This window comes from Talpa occidentalis, unplaced genomic scaffold (assembly GCF_014898055.3).
Source record: "Talpa occidentalis isolate TD23 unplaced genomic scaffold, MPIMG_talOcc4v2.1 talOcc4.11, whole genome shotgun sequence".
NCBI classification, from domain to species: domain Eukaryota; kingdom Metazoa; phylum Chordata; class Mammalia; order Eulipotyphla; family Talpidae; genus Talpa; species Talpa occidentalis.
The window spans coordinates 46,582,477-46,607,112 of NW_023601104.1; the positions used below are offsets into that span (position 1 = coordinate 46,582,477).

A 24,636-nucleotide genomic window follows, 5' to 3' on the forward strand; every position below is an offset into this window, starting at 1 on the left:
AGGGCCTCCCTGGTGGTACAGACAGTTGAGGGCAGTGCTCTGAAACTGTCCACAGCCTCTGCAGTGCAGATTAGATCCCGGCCGGCTGTGGAGATACCCACATGGTGCGGCAGACCGCTCCTGTCTCTCCCACAGCTCCCCTGGGCTGTGTATTCCAGTCTGCCTGCCTGTTCTGTTCCCCGCTCTGTCTCTGGTGAATCCTCTCACCTCCCGCACATCTGGTCTGTATCCCAGTTCTTGCATAAATAAATAAATTTAAAAAAAAAGAAATTTCTAAAGAGCTTAGTTTTCTAATAATTGAATCAGGCTGTGGAAAGCATTCAATTAGATTATATAGGGAAGATGATATGGAAACAGAAATGATAAAACTACTTTTTCATACATGCCATATTTATACACTTTTGAAGTCTTCTATAAGATAAAGTGAATTTTTGCTTTATTTTTATAAAAACAAAAGCAAATCTAATTTTTACCAGAGGAGCGGCGGAGCTATATGAGGAAGATTTTCTTTCATCTGACACTTCAAAGAATCAGAAAGTAGAAAGGCCTGGGGCAGAACTTGTCAGGCTCCAGGTACAACCATAACTTTCATAACCAGGGCACTAATTTTCACAAGCTAGAGGGCCACAAGGCAGAAGATACCAAAAGCTACTGGGTATTACTTTCACATCCAGAAGAACAGAATTTCGCTTGTCATGGTTAGTAAAAGAAAAACTTCCCCACTGTTCATTTGATTTCAATCATAGTATACTTTTGGGGAATATAGCAGTGAGCTAGTGAGAAACCCCTATTCCCAATATCACTTTGTCTTTTTAGGTCCAAAATGTGAAGGCTTTCTTTTGATTAAAAAAATACAAGATGAAGCAATGAGGGCTTTCAAAGACCAAACTATACCCAATCTTTTTTAACGAACCAAACAATCAACCATTAATAGTAACCGCCATCTATACTTTTGCTACATGTTTATACAACTATGTGTGTCCTCATAAGTGACAATCTGGTGTTTTTATAAAATACAAATTCATCAGATATTTGCCAAGCATCCAATATGTGCCCAGAAAAATTTCTAGTGTTTGGGATATATCAGTAAGCAAACCAAGGATATCTGTCCTCTTGATGGGCAAATTCTAGTAGAGGGGCTGGCTGTAACAAAGGGAAGAGAGACCCACAATAAATATAATAAATAAAGTTCTATTCCACAGTAATAAATGCTGTGGAACAAAGAAAACATGCATCAGGAAAGAAGAATGGGAGGCAGCAATGGGGAGGAGACTTGAATGAAAGACAGTTTTAAGTAGGGTGTGAGACAAGTGCTTATGTTGGTGATATTTGAACAAAGACTCCAGGGAGATGAACTTGAACTTCCCTACCTCCAGATACTTAATTATAATCTGCTCTGAGAGGCTGATATATCTGATAATGATAAAAATGTGTTCAAATATTTTTTTCATTTGTTTTTATTTGGGAGACATGATGAGTTTTCCACTTTTGATGATCACATTTTGAAACCACTAGCGACTTCATGATACAGTATGAACTCATGAACCCTGTATTGCCATATAATTAAACTTAGTTTTTTGTTTTTTTTAAATAAATTTTATTTTTATATTCCCCATACAATTGCAACCCCCTTATTTTGACCCCAATCCCTCCCCTCCCCGCCCCCCACCCCCTATAGTGTCTCTGGTTCATAGTTTTTTGTTGATTTTGATTTTCACTTTCTTATAGTTATTCATTTTCCTGGTCCCTTATTTAAGTTTTCTAGATTCCTGCTATGAGTGAGACCATCCAGTATTTTTCTTTTTCTTTCTGGCTTATTTCGCTGAGCATGATCCCTTCCAGCGCCATCCATGTTGCTGCAAATTGCATGGGTTTATCTTTTTTGAATGCTTAGTAATATTCCATGGTGTATATGTACCACATCTTCTTGATAGTTTTAATAAGACTCATTGTAAGATTATGTGATTGAAAATTTAATACATAAATGTGTTATAAATACTTGATTAAGATTGAAAATTTAATATATAAATGTGTTATAAATACTTGATTAAGCTGAGTGATCCTAGTTAAAAACCTGTGACAGCAAAAGTCTGTGTTTTTTTTTTATTCCTATGTATCCACTGGACTTAGAAATATTATTAACAAATGATATGTCCTCAATAAATACCAGTTTGATTAACAAAGCAAAGAATGCTAGGGAACAGTGTGGTTGAGTGATAGGTGATGAGAATTGAGGACTTTACAGATTTTAGACCATAATATGAGAACTGCTGGACCTCTCCTTACTCTCAAGAGGCAAAATTTACTTTCAACCTAACCAAATTCTTAGAAAACCACATGATGAAAATTTTGCCAAATGTCTGTTTATTGTGTCTGAGTTGCTGATTGTATCTTCTCTTTCAGAAGAAGAGGTATGTTTTGTTTTCAACAAAACTACCTTCTACCACAGAGTCAGCAACTGATATTAATAATATGTTGACAGGTTTGGGTGAGACAATTGAAAGGCCTAGATACAGAGAATTAGACCTTCTACACATAATCAGGCTTCTGCAATTGTAACCAAATGGAGAAAGATATATCCACATTTACCATGAAATTCCTCTCATGTCCTGTAAGGAAGGATAAATGTCTCTGTAAATATGCCAGCTCCATAGGTTGGTATGCTGCAAAAGCACTGGCCTTTATGTCACTGTGTGGAGACTGGGAGAGTGGGAGGCAGGTTTGAGATGTCATTTATTATGGTTTCACATATCTGTTTCAGCTCAATGTTGACAAGAATAAAAAAAAATAATTTTTGTTTTGGTAGTTGATTAGCAAGCACTATGAATCTGAATTGGCATCTTAAGATTAATGGTTATCTTCTTCCACAAAAGCAGAGAATATCATGATAGTTCTTTGTTTTACATTAATTATCCAAAAGCACAAACACACCATTTTTTTTTTAAATTCTGAGTCTCAGGAAAGTCTATGACATTTTTCTGAGTTCAGTAAACATTATTTTCAGTTGCACACATGAGTTCTTTTAGGGCCAAAAAAAAATGTATCTGTTAAACATTTTATTGTATGAAACTCAATAAATGGCAGCTGAATGAAACAATAAATGAAGAAATGTGATCTTGTTTTGTTTTGCTAACAATGTTCCAATGAATATTATTCAATAGAACTATGAATTAGAAATTATGATCAGCTTGCAGGACAACTAGAGAATTAATGGCCATTATCAATGGTCTACATTATCTAAACTGGATAGTTATATGGTCTACATTTAGTAAACAACTGCACAAATTCATTGTGGTCTGCAGAAAGTTTTAATGGTTACTTTATACTTAGTAGTATCTTTTATTAAGAAATCCTGATTCAAAAAGGGACTGGAACTAATGAAAGAAGTTAAGTAATGTGCACAGTGTTAAATGAAAGACAGTGAGAGGCAAAGAAGACATTAACAATATCAAGATGATCTGATTCTCAGACATATATTACTCAATTACCTGATATACTGACAGTTACAAACTCAATTCATGTAATTATCACAGCATAAAGGAGGAATGTTTATGAAGGATAGGTCATTTATAATGTAAAACAAAATGGTCTCAGCATGTCCATTCTGAGCAAATGCTGAAACATTATCCATTTAATGAGTATTAATAATATATTAAAACCTAGAATTACGTACATTAAAAAAGAACTGCTTTCTAGCTTGAAGAGAGTTACTACCCACTTTGATACTTGGTCTGTCTTTTCAGTTATTTTAAAGTGTTCCTAAATATCTATGCTACAGATATTTGGAATACTATTTTTTTTTTTGGTTCTGCAGGAATTGAGGGAGTATTTAATAGCCCACAAATGAAAAGCAAGGATGTACCTGTAGAATTGCAACCTCATTACGAAGCTGGCTTTCTTGTTTCGTTGGAAATCTTAATTTGTCAATGATTTTAATAGCTACATCTCTTCCTGTTTTACGATGTTTTCCTTTAAAATAAGAAAGGAGCATATTAACATTAGCTATTAAATATCATATATATTGAAGAACAATAGAATTTATAAAGCAACTTACAGGAATTATAATAATGTTTCACTGAATAAATTAGCATTTTTGAAGAGCAATGACTTATATCCATAAAGATTTCATTTCTTAACAGCATTATTCTAAATACAATTCATAATATAAAATTAGTTTAGAAGACAAAAGAACTGGGGGATTAAAAGTTATATGGATCAACCCAACAATATCTTCCTATAAAGTATCTTTCAGAAACAAGATACTGAATCACTTAATGTAGGACAATTATAACCAGTGAAGATATTCTCCTTAAGAAAGTAAGATTTTAAAATGATAAACTAACATGTTATAATGTAAAGATAAAAGTGTTATCTCTGTCACATACTAGCTTCTTGATTTTGATCAAATCACTTATATTTTCTGAATTATAGGTTCCTCATCTTCAGTGGTAAGGTTGTTCTGATAATTAGATGAAATAAAACATGCAAAGTACACGCAGTGCCCAGATAAGCATCCACACTCAAAGATGTCACTTATCTTCATTATAATCACTATCACCTGAAAGGCCCTTTATATATATTACATCGAATTTTATTTTCACAACAAACCTTTAAGGGAATCTATGAGGCATCCTCAAGTTCTTAACTTCTACAATTCCATACTGCAGTATGGAATAGACTAGAATAATGTTAAAATAATGTTAGACTAGAATATGGACTAGAATAATGTTAATTGAACCTAAAGTGGAAAGTTAAAATAGTTCTAATAATGAAAAATAGATCTAAACACTCAAAAATTTTGTCACAATTACCTTGAAATTCCACTGTTTCAACATTTGTTGTAGATCTAATATTCCTTCCTCTTATGTTCCACTTTACTACTTCTTCTGACTCCTTGGAGACTGCTTCCCGTCACTATCAAATTGTTTTCACATTTCTACTTCTATAACATGACTCCTTATGTTTGGCTCACTGCAATCTGTATTCCAACTCAGATATTTTACTGCAATATCTCTCACCAAGGTCACTGTTTCTTTATACCTACTTCTCTTTCACTCCAGTACTTGACATCACTTCTGAGAATGTTCCTCCCACACATGCCTAATCTTAACTCCTTATTCTTCCATGTGGAGACCTCCTCCTATTCCTGTTCCTCCAATGTTGGATGCCACAAATTATTTGGGACCCACTGATCTCTCTAACTTCATTCCTCACTCCTGCTTCACTACCACACTATGTGTAATCATGTATACTTATCATGCTCTAAATGACTTTTGACATGCAATTATCATACCATAAAGCAGTATTTTGTGAAATAATTTTTCTCCCCCATTATACTGCTACGTGTTAATAAAAAAGAGAATGGTTACTCATTGATATATCTTTTTCAAAAAATATTTAAGCATTTTATAAAAATCAATATTAGCTTGTAAAACAGAGTAGTCCTTAACTAATTTTAAATTTAAAAAATCAGAATATCATGTAACCCATATAAATAACACCAAGTGAGACATTTGATTATTCCAGAGCCCACCTACCTCACAAAATATATAATTCATTACTAATTATATTAAGAAACTGAAACTTATGATGTCATTTTATAGGGCAGGCAAAACATTAATATGAAGTATTTACAGAAGACTTGAAAAATGACCAACTGACTAGAACCTAAATAAGCAAAAGTAAAAATAATAAATTCATCCAAAGCTATGGAAAAAGATTAAAATTTAGTATTTCACTTTAAAAGTTAAAAAAAAGTTAACCTAAGAAAAAAAAATATATATATGTTGTTAAAGATATCAGAATGAAAGGATTTTATGGTCTAGGAATGTGAATCATTTTCTATAGTTATGACCATACATGCTAAAATGAAATGGGACTTATTTATAAATTATAACATCCTTGTTTCTCAATATTTTATTTATACAAACCAATATTTAACCAATATTGTGGTATTGTGTATAGAATTTGTCAATATTTAAGCAAAAGAAGCTTTTCAGGACTAGAAAAAAAATTTGAAAACAGATACATGCCAATTTTCTAACCAACGAGAAATTTCTAAAATGATAAAACACAGAGACAGACATAAAAATATATATGCATATGTCTTATCTTTAATATTTTACTGAGAGAGTATTTTTATAAACACAAGTAGCTAAAATTTATTAATAAAAATACTTAGGGAATTAACCTACCTCCATAGACAATTCCAAACTGCCCAGAACCCAGTACTTCATCAGGAAAAATTTGATATACAGTGCTGATGTCCTAGAAGCACAAGTCCAGTGAAAACAAACATGAGGTGGGAAATAACATTAGCCCAAATAAATTATATAACTTTATTAGACATATAATAAATATTATTAAATAAATATTAAATATTTTAAACACAAATAAATATCAATGGTAGATAGAATAAATGTCAATGATAGATAGAATCTATACTACTACTACAGTATTCAAAGCAAATCCTCAATCAATGTGATTTTGTAATATTTTGAAAACTATTCTACTTTTAGTAGCAGAGATTTTCTAATGGTCAATCAGATATTTTTCAATTGAGAGAAATAGAACTTTAAACTGTACAATGCCATTTACTCTAAATATTCAAAAAGTGATTTGCTTTTTGAGAAGGCGATTTGGAAATATCAGGTTATATAATCATGGTTCCCAAACCCGGTCTGAGTCCTGATTCCAACTCCTTCATTCTCTATAGCTAGAATGTTGAGGCTGCTCTTATCAATCATTCACATCCAGCTTAATCTAAACTGCAGAAAAAGGGAAATGAATCACTGAGAGCAAGTGGCACTATGAAAGGATGGTACAGTTCATTATGAACTTTTCATCTGTGAGATAACTCAATTCTTCCATTTCTACCTCCTTTGAAAGTATCAGGTTCCAAATGTCTACTCATTTCTCTTTGAAACTGTTAAGTAAAGCACTCTGTTTGATCTATATTACAGTAGGTGATTTGATGACTTCATAAAACCATGATACACTACTTTTTAATTTTATGTATTCCTTTTAGAACCTGTCCAATTTTCTGCCTATCCTTCTCTCTCTCTCATACTCGTTGTCCTTTCAAAACATAGTTCTTTTATACTAAATCTTTCTCCCTTCATACCTCATCCATGCCTAACTTTTTTCCCTGTCCTTCCCCTCAAAACCAGCTACAAGTTTTCTCCATCCTGTGATCCTAAACAGGATGAGTTTAAGGTTGCCTAGAGATGAGAAAAGAAATTAATACCACTACATTGTTCTAAGTCTCAGTGACTCCATCTTCAAATTTAGTGGTTCAGTCATAATTTTCAGTGGACACAATGTCCAAACAGTTAATGACTCACAGGTATCTAGAATTTCCCAGCAAGCTTACAGGTTAATCTATGTTTATTTCCCCAAGTCTTCTCTGTATAAGCAAGAGCAATAGGAACCTTCAGGTATTAGAAACCTATCATGTTACTGACAGCACGAGACTTCTAACCTTCATTATGTTGTCTTCCTAATTTTCTAATTCATCTTTGCTTTTGGTTTATGCCAATACAGCAAAGATCGCAAAGCTCTACTTCTTAGGAAAAGGAGTTCCATGGAGTTTATTCCTTCAAATATAAATTCATATCAGTGTAAATAAGGCTGTAAACTTTTTAAGTTCATTTGGTATTTGGTATAACAGATAAAATATAGTGAATGGTCTGCTTCATAGGATGAGGTGGAAATACCTTAATAATTTTTGGCTACTTAGCACAGCTACAAGCTATATCAAATAAAGCAAACAAAGGACAGAGTGATCTCTAGTTTTCAAAAACCAAGCTGAAAGGAGGGAGCTATTATAGCACAGGTACCTAAGGTGCTAGAATATGGACCCGTAATTTTTGATTTACGCAATTTTCTGAGGTCTCCTTAATATGTATAAGTGACCTCAAGGCCATTTGCAACTCTTTGTTATGACAGCACACTTAGACTGCAATCAGGGAATAAGAACAGCCACGTACTTAAGCTACTCACCCATATCAAGGAGTTTAATGTATTTGATATTGTGTAGCATCAATCATTAATATTCCAACACCAAGATGGACAAATGTGAAAAATCATGTCTTGTATTATAACAGCCTTTCTGAGGCAAATAATGGGTATTTAGCTCTACACTACATTATAGCAAATCGCCAAAAGAATCCATGTAATGTAACATTTTTTATTTCATTTTACATATTTTTACATCATTTCATTTTTGCACAATATATGCATTTTCATCTTGGTTATAGTCCCCAAACAATTCCCACCCCGCCTCCTTGTTTTGCTCCTATCCCTTCTCCCCTCCTCCCCCGCCCCATAGTATAACATTCTTAAAGTCTTTATGGAAGAAAAACATACAAATAGATTCTATTTTGTTTTTCAGAAAATACTGGAAAATTAAAATGTTAGATAAATATATATCTATTTTTTGGTGCTCCTATTTTCTAATAATATATCACACTACCACGTTTTATATTAGTAGGTATATACTCACCACATTTTCTTGAATCTGGCAATTTGATACTGAAATACTCACAGAAATATCTCCTGGAAATACATGTTAGAAAATACACAAAAAGTAAGAGGGATAATAGCAAAACAAGCAAATACATGTTTACTAATCAAGTTGCAGGGCTCTTTTCAAATAAATCATCACAGTTAGCTTTTAAAAGGAAGGAAATAGCCTAACAGATTTTAAAATTTAAAATTTACTGTTAGTTGCTTTTAAAAACGTATTTTGTCAATTTAGAGTTTGGAGTTAAAAGACTTGGGTTCAAATACTGGCATGTCACTTCATAGATCTGGTATAGCTGAGATAACTTAGTCTCCCAAAGGACTTATGTCCTCACTTGCAAAACAGACAAATCATTACTGTCTACCTATTGGGGTCTCAGGCATAAAAGAGAAGCCTCATGTAGTGTTTCACAACATTAATATGTAGGTGAATTTTAGAGATAAATAAAAAAGTTGTGATCTATCATCACATAATTCACTATAATATAAAAATAGAACCCCCAAAAGCTTCATTATAAAAAGTCATTATGAAATTTAAAATCACATTTTTGTACAGATATTTCTCTAAACTATGTTGCTAAAATTCATTTTCTCAGTACTGAGAAATTTTGGTAAAATCTATCACATTCTACTAATATGTAGAGATTTCTTCCTGGGATAAAGCTATCGAGTTACTAAGTACTTTGTATCCCCAGTATTCTGCACAGAGGACCATATTAGTGGTTTTGGGTAGAATACGTTAATTCTTATTTTCAAATAACAAGGCTGGCATTTTGGGGCCAGTTGACTAGATTATTTCTTCTTTTATGACCAACTACTCTAATTTTCTGCTATTGCTATATACATAGGACTTATATGAATTTGTTCAAATTCTAATATAAAATAAAATAGGATATTTTAATGAATGAAATGTCCTAGCATGAGTAGCAGTTCCTATATAGATACCCTATGTTCTCCAATAAACTAAATCATCCCCAATGAGGTTTTCTTCCTCTGTTTTACCGCGTTAGAAAACTAGCGACTCACTGTGCGAGTTGGTTCCTGAACCCACGGAGGAGCCCTTGGGTATGACAGGCATGAGGGCATGCTGGATTGCCATCTCCCACATCCTGGCCACATCTGCACCAACGCCACTGGTAAGGACACTGTTATTTGGTGGTGGGCTGGAAGGATTGACCACGTTTTCTCCCACATAATACACTACATTTGCTGTAGTGATTTCAAAACAGTGAGGATTAGTCCCATTAGGAATTAAAGCTGAAGGTTTTGCTGGTTCCAGAGATAAAATTTCTGATAAAGGAATTTCCTGTGGAAGAGAGAGTGCTGTTGATGTAGTTTATGAAAAAATATGTACACCTTCAAATAAACATTGCCAAGTGAACTGTTTCAGTGAGGAAGAGTGCAGAAATTGGTCTCCAAAGACAACTTTGATATTGAAAAAATTAATCACTACACTGTCTTCCAAGGGGTATGGAGTGACTGACAAATTTTTAATTTAAAAATTAATGAGGTTTTCTTCTTCTGTTCGCTGTGTAAAGTGGTCATAGGGAATCAACTTTGCCTGACCTGCATTAATTTTGAAGGAACACATCTATACTGTTTTCACTATGAATTTCTTTTGTAATCATATTTCATTGGTGATATGTTATAGTGTATCTGTATTATTTCATGTAGAGAGAATGAAAACTGCTGCCAAATTTTTCTCAGTGGAAAGTGTATCTTATGAATATTGGCAGTGCCTGAAGACATCACCCTCCTGATGTTTCTTAACCCCAGTTATGTGCTGCATAGGTGCTTTTAAAAAGCTGGATGTAGTGGATTTCATGAATTAACATTCAGCTAATCTGCTGTGACCCTGAATTTTCTAGTTAAGTCACACATCTCTGCTAAGAATTCAATTAAGCTTTGCCTTCTCCATCGACATCCCATGTGGCCAGAAGCACTCCCCAGGGAAATCTGGAATACACAGATGACTTTATGAGTTACAACTTGGTTCCCCAGAAATGTATAAACTGCAGAGAAGGTAAAGTCTCTCTTGGAGCACACATAAAACCAGTCATATCTGTTGGCTATATTTTGCATTTCTGATACTCTACAATGCCAGGGGCAAGGGGCATGAGACTCCAGTTAAGAAAAGAGAGACCCTTACCTTGTAGTACCTGCTTCCTGTGTCATTTTGAAAGAGGGTAATACACTTGCTATCCAATCTCCAATAGTGCCTTTTACGCTGAAACAGAAGTTAGTTTCATGATCTTTTAAAAACTTCAGAAGTACTCAATTGATGAAATCAAAATATTTTTTCAATAGAGACACAGATTTAATGGTAGAAAGTACATGGATTTTGGACCAGAAAGATTCATACTCAATTTCAGCTCCTAGAAGATGACTACGTAACAAATCTGCGTGGATCAGAGCTATGAGTTAAAAGGAAGATGTATTAACATCTAGGATCTAGCACAGTGCCTGGCCTTTAGTACATGCAATGTAAATAGAAAATACCACTTTTAAATTTATTTGACAGCTTGAATAGAGCTAATGATGGATTTGTAGTAAGTAAAAAAATAAAAATGCTTATTAAAAGATAGAATGTTTAAACATTCCCATTATTTTAGAACATAAGGAATACCATGCTAATCCAGCAAGGATTCTCACTTCAACTAGGGGTAGAAGAATTTTGAATGTTACAATTACAGAATAGGGCCTCCTGGTGGCACAGGGGATAAAGTTACGGCGCTATCAAGCTATGCCAAGCACTTCAACAAGAGTTCAAACCCTGGCCCAGAAGCTGACCCATATGGCACAGCAGACCTCTCCAGTCCTCACCCGCTGATCCCCCAGCAGTGTATTTGAGTCAGTCCGCCTGTTCTGCTCCCCACTCTGTCTCTGGTGAATCCTCTCACTTCACCCCTTCCCACACATCTGGCCTGTACCCCAGTCTTTGTATGCCTAAATAAATAAATCTTTTTAAAAAAAGGAGCTAAAGAATATTTTTATATGGTAGGCTTGACACCATGCTATTAACTTAACAACGTCAGGGAAATGCATCAAATAACTCCACCATCTCCTATGCTCATTACAAAGCTAAATTTCCACCATTTGGTGATCAGGTCCTTGGTCACTTTAGGAATATGCTCCATGAATTTAAGTGTTTGTGTATGTGTGTTTTCATATTTTTTTAAGGATTTATTTTTTTTATTTATACAAGAACTGGAGTACAGGTCAGAGGCACAAGAACGTGAGAAAATTCACCAGAGACAGAGCGGTAAGCAGAACAGGCAGACAAATGAAATGCACTGCTGAGGGGAGCAGCTGGTGAGGCAGGAGAGGTGTGCCACACCATGTGGGTTTCTCCCTGGCCGGCCAGGAATCAAACACACGCTGAAGAGGCTGAGGACTGCTGCACAGAGCAGCACTCAACCCGCTGCGCCATTGGGGAGGCCGTGTTATCATATTTTTAAAAGCAAAAACCCTTAACAATATTCTTGGTCTCTTCCAAAATCAATTTTAGAACAATCAAATGCATTAAATATGCTTTAAATACTTCACATGAAGAAGAACTAGATGGTGTTCAACAATAAATCACGTGAATATTTCTCCAGCAGAGACGGTTGAGATTATAGATCAAGAAATTAGGTGTCCACTTATTTAAAGAAATTATGAAGATCAGATACATACATAGATAGATAGATAGATAGATAGATAGATAGATAGATAGATAGATGGATGGAAGGTGATAAAGAAAACACCACTAGTGCTGAGAAAGAAGTTTATCACCCAATGTCCATTTGTTTACCTTTGAAATGTTTATTAATTTTTTTCTCTTAAACACATGCAAAACCTCATCCATCAACTATTAGGAAAACCTGATACAGTGAAAAGCATCAGATTATATTGACAAATAAAATGTGTTGGTTTTTATCAAATGTGGTCAGTTTTTAAGTAAATACTTAAAGATTTAAGATGTACACAATATTAATCATTATTTTTTTCTCCTTATAACGCAGTGTTTCTTAAAAGAAATTCTGAACCACAGAGGAGCATTCTGAAAATACATACTATCACTGCCATTAAATGACAGCTAGGCACTCAGTTTGTTTGGAGATCATCTCAAGTAACAGAGGTATATGATTTGTTTCCCTGATATTGCATCTGAACTTTTTTCTAACTTGGTTGCTCAACTACATCTGATACCCAGAGACTGTTAATGTTCTCCACCTGATCCTATGCCTGGCCTGCGCTGAGGTTTGCTCCTGGTTAATCAGATACCCCAGTGTCTTCACAGGGCATTAGCAACCCCTCTAATTAAAAGTTCGGAAGACAAGAGAAACTTGCTAGCTGTGGATCTTACCAGCGTGTCCTTGCTGGTGTAGTGGACCATCCATCCTTCTTTCATCACTGTGCTGCTTTTCCTCTTTGTGTGTTTGACAGACTGCACTACTCGCATGAGTGGGATATTGTTGCTTGTTGATGGACTTGAAAAGTCAAAATATTTTAGTAAAGAAATGTGTTTAGATATACATCTTCCTTTCTTGCATAAAGCCTTTTTCCAGTTATTTCAAAGTGAAAGTCAAAAATATTCACATACCATTTTCGTTAATTGTATTATCAGAGTACCAAGGTTTAGAGTCTTAGTTACTCTGAAGAGTGACAGATTTTATCATTTAACATGAAGTTTTAATTTATCTGCATTATTTCATAAAAATTAGAATCTGCTCTTTAAACCACCTTTCAAGTAACTATTATTTATAGAATTATGCTAAACTTATTTCCCTAAATCTTATGCAGTGTTGTAAACCGATGTTACCTAAATAAAGGTAAAAAAATAAGTACAATGTGACTACGGAGAGCTTTGACTGTCCCTGAATTGATGAAGGAAGGGCAAAACTAGAGATATACACAGTTAATGTGTAAACACATTAACTCAATCAAGAAAATCTCAATATTGGAGAATTAGATCACAGACATGGCTAGACATCATATTATCGGTAACTATTTGCTATGACAAATGTTTATTCCGTCATGAATAATGAAAGATCATAAGCTTGTGTAGGCACAGTCAAGAGGTAATCTTATTTAACTGAGTTACATTTCAGGGCCAAGTCTTTACATATAGATAAAAGCATTGGTTTCTAGTCCTCAATCTCAAGTGAGAGAGCTGTGCAGCCTGGCTAGCTGTAAATTTTTGTTTTTATTCTTTATTGTTAAAATGGAATAAAACATGCACTCTAATTTCAAGAAAAAATAGTAACAATAAATTACTTATGGAATACTGCTGATCCTTCCATCTCCTTTCTCTCCTCTTCTTTGTTTTGTCTCTTCTTCCTTTGTTTCTCCCTCCTTCCTCCCCCTCACATGTGCATATATGCAAGCACACCCCCTCAACCCTTTGATACCAAAGAAATGCATACCTTCAAAAGAAAGCTGGAGCACAAGACTAAGATTTACCAGTATTTTTTAAATGTTTCTTATGTCATTAAATGGGAATAAAATCCACTCACTTTACTATTCTATTCACAAGAACAATATCAGTTTTTCAATGATTACAGTATTGTAAAAGGGATACAAAAATTTGAATATACGTTATAAAATAAATCAGAGGTTGGGAGACTTTTCCTGTAAAGGGTCAGGTGAAAAATATTTTAGGCTTTGCAGAATATGTAACTTCATTACTGTAGTGTAAAGAAACCACAGACAATAGACTTTATGATTGGAAATGGCTATGCTTTGATAAAACTTTATTATAAAACAGGGAGCAGCCTAATTTGGCCATAGTGCACTGACCCCTGAAATAAAAACTGAGGTTCACCCAGTTATCAAAAAATATAGGTAATTAGATCACAAATATAAAACTTTATGCACTTTTGAAATAAAATTAATAATGAGGTATAGGCATATATGCGGCCAATAGGGGATAGCTAAAATGGTCTCTACTGAGGTTGGTCCCTTATCACCATTCCACACAAAGATATTTGGTAAACACTAATTGTAATAAATTTGTGGATGGCAAATATGAGTATCCCTCACATGCAAAAGAAAATGCTCAAAAGATGGGGGATGCTAGGAAAGGATAGCTGTAAACTACTTCTCTTAAGGAATCCAGACAGCCTTTATAGTAAATTTCATTCATAAGCAAATTAAACCTACTCCGGTTTTTTTTTTTTTTTTATGATAGACTAAATCATAAAAAGCTCTAAAAATTAAATACCACTTGTGGATCCAGAGTTTGAGGAGGCTGGGGGTGTACTCCTCACCTGATGGTTCTGTTGGAGTCCTCATGGTCAGGGTCTGGATCCTGCATTTCTCCACCATCATTGTGGCACTCTGCCATCACCATCTCAGCATCTTGGACCATTGCCTCTTCCATGTCATCCATGAGCCCACTGTTCCTTTCACTGTCATTGTCATCACTCCCTTCTTCCATGACCACATCAGACTCTGCCCCAGGGCTAAGCAAATCTAAAAAGATGTTTTGCAACCATGAAAATAAACCTGCAATCCTGGAGCCAGGGTTCTAGAGAAAGTTAGGCAATCCTAAAATAAATACATTGGAAACCCTAAAAAAAAATGGTGTGAAGAATACCCTTTCACTTTTTTCCATTCATAACTATCTGAATTTATGAAAGGACGAACATATAATTTTGGAGGCAGATGTTTGGTTTTCATGCTTTAAGCCTAAACACACGGAGAGCCCTGGGAAGAAGCCAAAGGTGGAAGAGAAGCAAGTAAAAGGATGCAAAGTGATGCTAGGCACAAGAGGAGGCTGTTCTGTGTCCATAGCCTAGCCCTGGTGGGAAAAAGGAATACTAGGGAGGATGAGGGAAACTTTCCCTTACAAGAAGACTCAAGGCCATTGATTGTTGCCAATCTAGAAACTTTTTAAATCATGAATTCTAGTATATTAAATTGGTCAATAGACAGCAGCTTTTAAATACTTAAGATATTTGGTAATATTGAATCTCATCATCATGTATGTAGTTGCTGGGAATGCAGTAAACTGTAATTACTGACTAACACAAAGTATTTATTTTAAAATTAGAAAATAGATTGATCACATTCCCTAAGCTGCCAAGTTTGGAAAATTCACATTTTACAGTATTTTTCTAGCTGTATGGGAAAACACAATTTTTAAGTAATCAACAATAACAAAAAAAACTGCACTGTTTCCCCTTAGTTCCAGTTATCAAGTACACATTGACATTTTCTGGGCCTGAACAAAGTCAATAAGACATGCCACAGAAAGTGGGAAGATTGCCAAACTTTCATTTGGCAGCAAGTACATGAATCTTCAACACTGAAACTAGTATGGGAAATTTTTCTAGAGAAGTTTCCCTTCTTCTAAGTATATATTTTCTCCAGAGAAGAAAGTTCTAGAGCAAAAATAATCATTTTAGCAACAAAAATACTCAACATTTTCTCTCGTCTTCTATCATGGCTTTTCTATCCAGAGGAATCAGAAAACCGATTATCAGATGAAGGTATTAAGCGGTATACGACATGGGAAGAGTTAGCCTGGGATACCAAGTCAAATATTTCAGTAAGAACCTATTAGGAGGCCTCCCTGGTGGCGCAGCAGGTTGAACCCCACACTGTGAGGCTGTCCGCAGCCTCTGCAGTAAGGGTTTGATTCCCAGCTGGCCAGGGAGAAATCCACATGGCAGACCTCTCATGTCTCGCATGCTGTTCCCCTCAGCAATGTCTTCGGTCCGTCTGCCTGTTCTGCTCCCCGCTGTCTCTGGTGAATTCTCTCACCCTCCCGCGCCTCTGACTGCACCCCAGTTCTTGTATAAATAAATACATATTAAACAAACAAACAAACAAAAGAACCTACTAGGAATACTCTGGGGAGAAAATGTGAGTTGTTCCTTTAAAACAGAGCATTTTTCTTAACAGTTCTTCAAAGTTAATTTAAGCAGTTAGTTTTCCCCAAAGGAATAGACAGATAGATAGATAGATAGATAGATAGATAGATAGATAGATAGATAGATATATCAAGGAATTATATTATATATATTAAGGAATTATTATATCATGGAATGCACATATATTAAGGAATATCATTCTTTTCTATATATATAGAGAGAGGAATATTAAGTATATTAAGGAATATCATTCTTTTCTATATAGAGAGAGGAATATTAAACATATTAACGAATAACATTCTTTTCTACATATAGAGGAATATTAAGCATATTAAGGAATATCATTATTTTCTATATATGTTATAATATATATTATATAATATAGAAAATTTAACATTATAATGTAATTATATAATATATATTTTATATATATATATAGAGAGAGAGAGAAAAGGAAGTAACTTGGAGAAAGGAAGTGAGTGACTATTTTTCTGATGGTTTTGTCAGTTTATCTCTGTGAGCCTTCCCTTCCAGTTAACTTCTGTATCAATGCTTAGAATGAGAGGAAACTGAGAGCTGTAACTGGCAGGCACTGCAACAATTTCCACATTTCTGAACAAATTAAGATAGGCATATAAAATAAGAGATGGGGAAGAAATTCTGGACAGCCAAGTTTTCAGTACTATCTGTTCATGTATAAAAATCAAATATTTTCTCTTTGAATTTTTTATTAAAACTAAATGATGGGTGCTTTCCTACAATAAAGTAAAACAAACTCAGACCCATACTTTACTTTGGGGTCAGGTCACAAGTATCCAGATGAAAAGAATAAATAAAAGTTAAATAAATAAATAAAAGTAATATAAAATAAACAAACAACATGGAAGAAACAAAGACCCGGATGCCCACATTTTACCCACCTCCGTTAATTGTCACTTCACCAAGGCAGTTGTTTGGGACTTTTGGTGCACAACGTTTATGACAGTTGAATCTGCAATCTAATCACAAGGATTTTAAAAGAAAACAATAAAAACTAAGAATTTATCAGAAAGAGAAGCAAAAACAAAAATAGTCATTTCGAATGGATGGGGATTAACTGGAAGATCAAAGTTTGGCTGGTGACAAATTTGGGGTGGCAATATCACCCTTACCTTTGCACTGCAGACCCTGCCTAAAAAGTCCCTTGAGAAGCTTCTTGCAGTACTGGCACACTGTGGGCCGGGTGTATGAGTGGATGACAAACGTGTGCGGCACTTTAACTTTAGACATTAAAATCTTGTCAAGCTGAATTGGTCTTCCAATATATGACTGAGAATTTGATCTCTTCTCTCGACCAATAAATGATTCTGATGGTGACTTTTGCTGTATATTTGTAAAAACAATAAAGGACGACAAGAAATAAGAGACTAACACTTGATTTGCATATACATGTATTTTTTAAAATTGCATTTTAATTTATGATTGCATTTCATGGTCTAATCCTTAAGAATATAAGAGAGGGCATCCCCAGTGGCACAGCGGGTTGAGCATAGCGCTGTGAGGCTGTCCGTAGCCTCTGCAGTGTGGGATCAATCCCGCTGACCAGCGAGAGTCCCACATGGCGAGGCAGACCTCTCCTGTAGTGCCCACTGCTCCCCTCAGCAGTGTGTTTCAGTCATCTGCCTGTTCTGTTCCCTGCTCCGTCTCTGGTGAATCTTCTGGCCCTCCCACGCCTTTGGCCTGTACCCCAGCTCTTGTTTAAAAATAAATAAATCTTTAAAAAAATAAATAAAGTGTATCACTTTACTAAAATTCCATTAAAAAGTATATGAGAGAAATACACTTTCTATTAATTAATGTAATTATCCCCCTTTATTTCCTATTTGAGTTACCTTGTTTTTTTATAGTACAAAAACAAGAGATCAGAAAATCTGAAATAGATTTCTAAGACTTTCAGTAAATTTGTGGTATGAAAATGTGATTTAATTTTAATAAGGAAATAATACAACTAGAAGCAAACAAAAGAATGGACCTTAATCCCACTGCAAGTATTACTTCACTGATATTTTCTAAAATATTATGTACACATGTCTAGAAAATGCAAGTGGTTCAAGGAGATAGAAATGAAAACTTAATACCCCTCCCCAACCCTACATAGCACATCATCTGAAAAATACTGTCTTTGAATTCCCTTAAAGAAAAAAAAGTGATCTAAAATTATTCCTCAATCATATAAAAATAAATAACTAAAAATACAAAATAAAAAGGGTGAAAAAATATAAAATCTTAAAGTTATGATTCCTAGTCATACAAAAGAGAGTTAAAAGATGTCAAAACTTGGGTTTGTTTGTACAAGCACTGGGTACAGTCAGAAGCGCGGGAGGGTGAGAGAATTCAGAGCCAGAGCGGGGAGCAGAGCAGGCAGAAGGACCGAAGTACACTGCTGAGGGGAGCAGCGGGCGGCAGGAGAGGTCTGTGCGCCATGTGGGACCCGGGGATTGAACCGGTGCTGCAGAGGCTGCGGGCAGCTTCACAACCCAGCGCTCAACTGCTGTGCCATCGGGGAGGCCCCCAAAATAAAGTCTTTTGGGTCAAATGCTAGTAATTAAAGGAGCCCAAACATGAACCTATATTTTTTGCATCCTGAGATCTTATATTATCACCTTACTCAACTAATTTCTACTTTTGAATGATTATTCACATGATGTGAAACAAATCATATTTGCATGTAATTTTTGTCCATTTCAATGCTTATCTGTAACAAAGGTAATACTATTCATACCAAATGGAGGAATTTTGATATGTAGTTTCACTAACTTCAACTAAAAAAGATTTGAGATGAGGTTCTACACAGGAATATTCTTTTTACAGTTACAATTATAATTCTGTAAGAGAAAATTGCAAAGCATAATCATTCTAGAAAAGTCTCAACTCTTTGAGAGAAGTCAGGGGAACTTAGAAAGATAGGCCAAAGATTTGCCAAATTAGAAATGTGACTAGACTGCATGTACACCTTCCATGGAATTGAAAAATAACTAAATCTACAGGCTTAGGTCCCTGTTCTATGTATCCCTTTTTAGTAACTTTAGCAAACTCAGTTTTAAGCATAGACAAAGTTATGTTTTTTCCACAGTTGGAAAGTTTCAACATTCAGAGTAAAAGCTGACCTGAAGTTACACTTACTTGGTAGACTTAACATGTTCTCAGATTTGGAAAATCCTATAAAAAATTGACTAAATCACTCTTCAGTTATTTGCCTTAATTTAAGATACCTAATTCCAGGCTGTCTTCAGAGTAAGTGTAACATAGGTCTATATACTTTACTATGCAGTAATTTCTTTTAGAAGAGCAAGAGGAAGTCTGATAAACTGAATGTTTTATTCTCCTTAGACATGGTAACATTCATATAAACACTGCCAAAAACTGTAAGAACCAGATTATTCTTGAGAAGTCATTTCATTTATTATCTTCAAGGCAGATTACATAAGGAATTTTAAAATGTTACATGAGTTTAGGGAAAAGAAATTGGCTGTCAGTTTTCGATCCAGAAACCTTATCCATGTATCTTCAAGCAATGATGAGATTCACACATCCACATGTGTCCCTGGCACAGAATAACAAGTCACAAACTACATAATTTATAGACAGAAATTAAGACTTTAATAGCATTTAAGATTTCATAGCAAATTAAGATTTTAATAGCATTAATAAAGAGTACCCTCCAGCCATTCAGGACATCTTAAAATTAAAATCAGCTGGCAACACCACCAGAGATACTTATCATTACCTTTTCTTATAGCTTCACATATAATTAATCATTTTCAATGTGAAAAATATTTTTAAATGAAAAAGTGAAACTGTAATATTTTGAGACAGGCAAATATATGGTCACTTCTTATGTGAGAACTGATTCACTGCTGGAAGAAGGCTCAGTGTTTTAATTTTACTAGTTAACAGATACTTTGGGAAAGAGAGAGTGGAAAAATCTCCTTATGTTCTATTTGCAGATGTATTTTATATTTCTTGGAGTGTACATATACATTTGCATGTGCTTTTCCTTAACATGAGGCAAATCTATAAAGGCAAAACAAAAATGAAATACTGGGTCACTAGCTAATGCCTCATATTTATGCATTCTTTAATCCTAATGTAATATGGATTATTGCAGATATGTAACAGATTTTAAAACAAACAAAAACAAGAACCTATGAAATAAGACTATTGTCTATAATGATATTTATAACTGTTTTATCACAAATGTTTAAAAACCACCATTTCTGTAATGCTGCCAATTGCCACTTAAAAATATTCCTAATGATCTGAACACAAATGATAAACTTTGAAGGATTTTCAGAAACAGTGACATATTTTACTCATTAATAATTAATATTCAGTTAATATTTTAAGTGAAAAAAATCTTCAGTTATGTGAAGTTTTATTTGAAAGTATGTGTAGCAGAAAGGCAAAATTATAGTATTTTTAATTTATGCACCAAATTACATAATAGACAAAAAATTTAGAAACTGGTAACTTTTAAAGGAAATAGATTTTTATAAGAATTTTACTGATCTAGACATTTATTTTGGGCGAGACTTCTGAACACTATTTCAAGTTTCTTGCTTGTAATCGGTCTGTTCAAGTTTTCTATTTCTTCCTGATTCAGGCACAGATCACTAAATGAGTTATACCAAATATTTAAAGATGAACTAATAACTATTCTACTCTTATAAAAGACTGAGAAAGAGGGAATAGTTCCAAACATATTTTATGAGGCCAAAATTAACCTGATGCCAAAGCCAGAAAAAGACACCACAAAAAAGAAAAACTATAAACCAATCTTAGCAAACAAAAATTAACAATGCATTAAAAAGACCATATATCTTGATCAAATGGGATTTGTTCCAGGAACACAAAGATGGTTCAACATCTGAAATCAATCAATGTGATTCACCACATCAAAACAAACGGATTGGTAAAATTCATTGATCATATCAATAAGTGCTGAGAAAGGCCATAAATGATAAACCCAAACATTCTCAATGGTGAAAAAAGCCAAAACTTTTCCATTAAAATCTGGTACAAAACAAGGATATAGGTACAAAAACAAGTAGCAACCTTCATTACTACTATTCAACATAGTATAGGAAGAAAACTATATAAGAGGAGTTCAAATTGGGAAATAAGTAAAACTATTGTTATTTGCAGATCACAAGATAACACACATAGAAAACCTTAAAGACTTCAATTAAAAAAAAAAAAACCCTAACTGAAACAATAAATTGGTACAGTAAAGTGCCAAGTTTACAAAATCAATTTTCAAAAATATGTTGCATTCCCCTATGCAAACAATGAACTAGAGAAGAAAGAAATTAAGAAAACAATCCTGGGCCTCCCTGGTGGCACAAGGGGTTAAGACGCAACCTATGAAGCTATCAGCAGCCACTGAAGCACGAGTTCGATCCCCAGCCAGGGAGCTACCCATATGGCACAGCAGAACTCTCCTGACCCGCACACTGCTCCCCTCAGCAGTGTATTTCAGTCAATCTGCCTATTCTTTTCCCCACTCTGTCTCTGGTGAATCCTCTCACCCCACATGCCTCTGGCCTGTACCCCAGTTCTTGTATGCATAAATAAATAAATCTTTTAAAAAAAGAAAACAATTCTATTTATAATTGCACCAAAAAGAATTAAATGCTTAAAAGTAAACTTAAAGGAAGTGAAGGACCTATACAATGAAAATCACAAGACATTGTTAAAAGAAACAGAACACACAAAAAGCAAAAATATATTACCTGCTCATGAAATGGAAGAATAACCATTATTAAAATGCCACTTCACCTAAAGCAACACACAGATTCAATGCAATCCCTATGCAAATTTCAATGGCATTCTTCAAAATATAAACAATTATTGAAATTCATATGGTTCACAGAAGACCCTGAATAGCCAACACAGTCCTGACAAAAAACAATAATATTGGTGATATTCATGCCCAGACTTTATACTACAAACCTATAAATATCCAAACAGTATGGTGATATAACAAAACAGACACAAATAGCAATGTAATAGAATTGAGAGCAAGAAATAAATTCGCACTTATATGGACAGTTAATCTATGACAAAGGAGTGAAAAGCATACAGTGGAGAAAGGAAAATCTTTTTAGTAAATGGTGTTGGAAAAATGGAAGAGTCACAAGCAAAAGAATGAAACTAGACCACTATTTCATACCACACATAAAAATTAAATCAAAATGGTTTAAATTCTTGGATTTAAGACCTGAAACCACAAAAAAAAAAAGAAGAAACATGGTGAAAACTCTTCAAAACATAGGTTTCAGTGATGTCTTTGTGGATTCATCTCCAACGCCAAGAGAAATAAAAAGAGAACATAACAATTGGGAAATATCAAAATAAAACCTTACAAAACACTAAAACAAAAAGATACCCAGCTGAATGGCAGAACGTATATACCATACATCCTACAAGGGGCTGATAACCAAGATCTACAAAGAACTTATGTAACTCAATGAAACAGAAGCAAATAATCCAATGAAAAATGGGAAACCAATGAAAGATGGCCAACAAGAACATAAAAAATAATGTTCACCATGACCAATACTTAACATCAGGTAAATGCAAATCAAAATACATCAGTGAGAATGGTCCATATCATAAAGATGCAAACAATAAGTATTGGTAAGGATGTAGAGTTAAAGAAACCCTCATAAACTATTGGTGGGAATGTAGACTGGTCTAGCCTCTATGGAAAAGTGTATGGCTATTTCTCAAAATATTAAGAAATATATCTGCCATATATGCCAGCAATTCTACTCTCAAGTATCTACCTGAAGAATGCAAAAATCACTGATTCAAAGGGGTCTTGTCCTCTTTTATTCATTGTAGCACTATTTACAATAGCCCATTATAGGAACAACTTAAGTGGTCAAAGACAGAATGAGGTAGGTGTGGCATAATATACACAATGAAATATTACTCAGCTATAAAAAAGCCAACATGGATTGAGGGAATAATGTTAAGTGAAATGAGTCAAAAGGAGAATGACAAATACTGATGATACTATTTATATGTGGAATATAGAGGGAAAAAAGAGATGGTTATATACAATCAAACCAATAATAAACCCTAGAAATCAGACCATAAAATTGAGGCTACCAGAAGTGGACCAGGAGGAGGGGAGAGCAGTCTGGGGAGAGGACACAATAGACTATGGTGGAACACTATGTGTGCCTTGGTGGTAGCTGTGGTGTAATTATATTCTCTTGAGGGGTGTGATCCTAAACCTGCAAATCATATACATCACTGTAAACTAATGTTTCCTCAATTATAAATGCAAATACATTAACAAAAATAACAAGCAAAGAATTTCAGGGATCTAAATCCAACTAACTTGGACTTTAAGATAAAATGAAACTAGACTTAGTAATGCAAAGGGTACTGCTAACTTAAATAAACAGACTGTTTTTTTTTTTTTTTTGCACTTAATATTTTATTGTACAAAGTAAAGAGAAACAGCATTGCTTTATTTCTTCATTAACGTATTTCATTTCTTTTTTTATTCATTTGTATATTTATAATAAGTACATTGCTTCAGAGTTTTAAAGCAGATATTTCTTGAAAGCTAACTATGGTAAAAAGAGTATCCCTTAACCATCAACATTACTGCAGATTTTATCTAGGTTTACTAGGCTAACTAAATGGTGTTAAATTAATTTTCACTGTGACTTGTTTTTCTAGTTTGGAACTGTATAGTTGGTTAATTTGAGAATTCTGCAGAACGATTGTTTTTTACTGGAAAAGGGAGGAAATGCTCTGGAAAGGGAACAGGTATATTTTGTTTCTGCTTCATTATTATGCTTGGAGCAAAAAAATAGTTCAAAACTCACAAACACACTTAAAATTCACTTCTCTATAATTATGGTAAGCCTATGCATGAGGATGTGCTTCTAAAAACTTACATTTTACATTAGCCATTTATCCTATGAATTGTTCTTTTCCTGAGTGGAGGAGTTTGGACCAAATTACATGAGTGGGACTTTTGTGAGAATTAACATCTTTTTCAAATATGGTTTGGGGATGGATGTATGAAAATGATTTGGTTTGGCAAATTATAGATGATGATCTCAGTGTTAAGATGTATCACACCATGGATGGGAAAGAATATGAAAACAGGACAATAAGGAAAGCTGAATTTTAAAGCCAGGATTAGATATTAAATAGAATAAGGATTATGGAGATTGCTTTGTTTTTAAAG

The 24,636-nt window shown here is 34.3% G+C and overlaps 1 protein-coding gene across 2 annotated transcripts in view; it reads right to left on the minus strand.

Moving 5' to 3' along the window:
- The window catches only part of PRKD1 (protein kinase D1), a 274,255-nt gene that overhangs the window by 37,158 nt on the left and 212,461 nt on the right, over nucleotides 1-24,636 (minus strand). For both annotated transcript variants that reach the window (XM_037503168.2, XM_037503169.2), the window contains 9 exons: nucleotides 17,534-17,744; nucleotides 17,303-17,380; nucleotides 14,775-14,979; nucleotides 12,872-12,995; nucleotides 10,673-10,750; nucleotides 9,550-9,829; nucleotides 8,504-8,556; nucleotides 6,195-6,267; nucleotides 3,863-3,969 (listed from right to left, as the gene is read on the minus strand). In XM_037503168.2, the coding sequence (XP_037359065.2) occupies nucleotides 3,863-3,969; nucleotides 6,195-6,267; nucleotides 8,504-8,556; nucleotides 9,550-9,829; nucleotides 10,673-10,750; nucleotides 12,872-12,995; nucleotides 14,775-14,979; nucleotides 17,303-17,380; nucleotides 17,534-17,744 (1,209 nt within the window). The remainder of the gene's footprint in view (nucleotides 1-3,862; nucleotides 3,970-6,194; nucleotides 6,268-8,503; nucleotides 8,557-9,549; nucleotides 9,830-10,672; nucleotides 10,751-12,871; nucleotides 12,996-14,774; nucleotides 14,980-17,302; nucleotides 17,381-17,533; nucleotides 17,745-24,636) is intronic.